General features: G+C 50.9%; 2 protein-coding genes across 2 annotated transcripts; both read right to left on the bottom strand.

Annotated features, from left to right (window-relative positions):
* Nucleotides 1-983: 983 nt before the first annotated feature.
* DQ04_14751010 (hypothetical protein) lies at nt 984-2567 on the bottom strand (the record flags this gene model as incomplete). The annotated part of the gene is made up of 1 exon (XM_009317194.1): nt 984-2567. One exon carries the CDS (start codon nt 2565-2567, stop codon nt 984-986), a length of 1584 nt encoding a protein of 527 aa, XP_009315469.1.
* Nucleotides 2568-2754: 187 nt separating this feature from the next.
* Nucleotides 2755-3072, bottom strand: DQ04_14751000 (hypothetical protein; the record flags this gene model as incomplete). Its single annotated transcript, XM_009317193.1, has 1 exon — nt 2755-3072. The coding sequence occupies one exon, from the start codon at nt 3070-3072 to the stop codon at nt 2755-2757; it is 318 nt and encodes a 105-aa protein (XP_009315468.1).
* Nucleotides 3073-3162: the final 90 nt, after the last annotated feature.

Below are 3162 nucleotides of genomic sequence, written 5' to 3'. Positions count from 1 at the left end.
ACCAGGGGGTGGGAAATGAGAGAAACGCGGTGCACAGGGCGTCGATGCCACACAGCTCCGCCTTCTTTATTCCTGCACCTGTGATCGTTGTGGCAGGCTTTGAATACAAATGCCTTAACGTCACAGTTGCCACTGTCGCGCGACACCACACGGGTCACAACACATACAAAAACACATATACACACATGAACAAAAAAACACAGAGAGAGACATTTTATCCTGTATTTCCTTCTCTTGTAAAACTATCATATAATCCTTCGATAAGTTCACCTCATCGGAATTGATACCCCTTCAACACTCCCTCATTCATGCACATCTACTCCGATAACTCGCACCGCCCAACGCAGCACCAGATGAAACAGTTCCTGGTCCAGGTATTATTGCGATGGATACACGCTGGGCAAAGGGGAGAGGAAGGAGTATTCTTCAGAGTGGTAACAGGAACAATGAAAGTAGACGGCATGGGGCTCAGGATTTGGAGATTTCCTTCTTCCTCTGGTGTTGTTTATTTGGGCAAAGCATTGACACATCGGGAATCACACTCATAATGCACTACACACCTCAATTATCCTTGTCGCTTGATGGGTCATGATTATCCGGTGAATTCATAGAGGGTGGCTCATTGAGCCATTTGTAATCTTTTTCCTGTGGATCGTAAAGCTTCATGTATTCTCTATCTGTGTCATCGCAATACTCTCGTACGCACTCAAGCACCTTCTTCTGATGAGCTAACTGCTTCTTGTAAAGAACCTTGTGTCTCTCAGAATCGTTTTACTCCAGCTCCTGCGATTCCTTTGGCCAGTGTAACAAGTAAAATGATAACTGTCTTTCCCGGGCAAAGGAAACCCTTGTTCCGTATTGTTTGAGAGGGGAGGCATTCGCTCTCGGATAAACCTCCATTCTGCACCGAGAGATAAAAGATTCCGCGAGTTACTTTCTAGCTGATACTTCACGTGAGGTGCTTCAACCGTTGGTTCATCAGATTATTCCTCGTTTGCACTGCGCTCAGGAGGAACACGTGTTGTTTGTGGAGCGGCCCCATGCTGCGCACCATTCATCAACGTGGCGTAAAGATTTTCCACGTATCCCTGCACGCTCCTCACCAAAACTTCATTAAACTCCGCTGGCGACATATTATAAAGCGTCGACGGGTACGCCACAATGTTGTGGCTTACGTTGTTACCAGAAGAAGTAACATTTCCTACTGTATTTGTCATACCGCCTTCGTGTGTTTCCTCAGAAGGAGCTAAATTCCCGTCCACCACCTCTTGCATATTTGTGGGGTCCATGTGCCGCTCCACTGCGTTGCTGGGCTGCTCAGCAACAGGCACCTGGACAGCACCATCGTCTTGGGGTGGAACAGGCGTGGGTGGGGAAGTGTCGGCCGAAACAGTTGTCAGGGGATTTGATTCCCTCGGCACAGAGTGTGGCACTGTCGGCGAGGGTGGTGTGCCAGAGTCCAGTGACTCCCTTCTTTTTCTCCTTCGCTGATGCAGCACATACATCACAGCGACAACCAGAGCACTTAATACAACGATGCAGGCAATGACAATCCCGGCGATGACTCCACCAGACAATCCTGTGGTCGACTCAACATCGTCCTCCGGCACATCCTCCCACACGTCCTCTGGCACACTCTGCATATGCGTGTAGGTGCGTCCTCCGATTGTCACGTTGGCTGCGATGAAGCAGAACTTCACATCCTCAACAAGCATTCCCCTGCTGGTGAGATCCATAGACACAGAAAATGAATTTGGGAACCTGCTCTTCTCACACAAACGAGGCCCCGCAGACACAGAATCACACGTTTCATCCCGTGACACAGCGCACACAGTGTACGGCTCTCTGCGCCACTCGAGGTCACCGCCACTAACACCAATCGTAACAGTGTTTCTCGCCCTGTCAGCAGTTACCTTGAAGGCAAAGGGTTTCTCCAGCACCGTCACCGGGAGCGCAGCGGGAGCAGTGTACTCTCCATCACCATCATCGACACACACAGCGTACACACCAGGTGCTGCTAACAGCACACGTTCGTCGGACAGGTACACACGCGACGAGCTGGAGGTGTTCACACACGCATCACGGTGCACCACATCTTCCCCACTGTCAGTAGTCACAAGGGGGCAGTAGTTGCCAGGGCACCGCACCAGGAACACACGGCTCAGTTTACTGACCACAGACTCCGCATCCTGCAGCACGACATTTCTGTCTTTACCAGCTGTCAAGTACAGCGGAGTGGACAACAGTACCTTCACCTCAAGAGATTCCACACCCCATGGAAGGTATTGAGAATGCCAGTCATTTGACGTCACACAGAGCCAGTATTCGCCAGGAGGGGGAAGATGCGCGGGTGGCAGCATTCTGTAGCACCCAACAGAGTCAGTGCAGTTTGCAGGGGTGTACTGGCAGTCATTGAAAGAGCGGACCAGCATGTAGTCGGAAGCCGTGGTGCCACTCGGAAGATTAGGTGCAAACAATACACCCATACCGTAATACGGAAAGAGCGCATCGAAATTCGCCTCGGTCGCACCGATGCGCATGAAGTCCATGCTCTTATTGGTCGTCATAGGAGTGTCAGAGTTTCCATCAACAGAAATACGTGTTATGACCAATTCCCAACGTCCTGAAGGTGCCCCACGATCAGGCTTGAATGTAATGGTATTGGCTCCCGCATCAAGAGTCGCCGGCCATCCAGGAATGAGACCTTCTCCATAATAGTACGAGGCGGAGAGGTTCAAGCCAATCAGTGTTTGGTCATTNGCTCTTATTGGTCGTCATAGGAGTGTCAGAGTTTCCATCAACAGAAATACGTGTTATGACCAATTCCCAACGTCCTGAAGGTGCCCCACGATCAGGCATGAATGTAATGGTATCGGTTTTCGTATCAAGAGTCGCCGGCCATTCAGGAGTGAGAACTGAGGTGTAGTACGAGGCGGAGAGGTTCAAGCCAATCAGTGTTTGGGCATTGTTAACTTCGCAGGTGTATGGGATCTTGGAAGGACTGAGTATTACGCCGGGAAAGCAGTTCGTGAGAGGCACCAAAGGATCGTCGTCGGCTGCAGGCGTGGCCATTCTCGTTCGGGGGACTACGCCGCCAGCCGCAGCGGCACAGCGAAGAAACGGTTCAGCCACAACCATCAGTACCAGAAACAACACCTGGAT

Source organism: Trypanosoma grayi (assembly GCF_000691245.1).
Source record: "Trypanosoma grayi strain ANR4 Tgr_1475_V1, whole genome shotgun sequence".
Taxonomy (NCBI): domain Eukaryota; phylum Euglenozoa; class Kinetoplastea; order Trypanosomatida; family Trypanosomatidae; genus Trypanosoma; species Trypanosoma grayi.
This window is presented reverse-complemented; position numbering and strand designations above follow the sequence as displayed.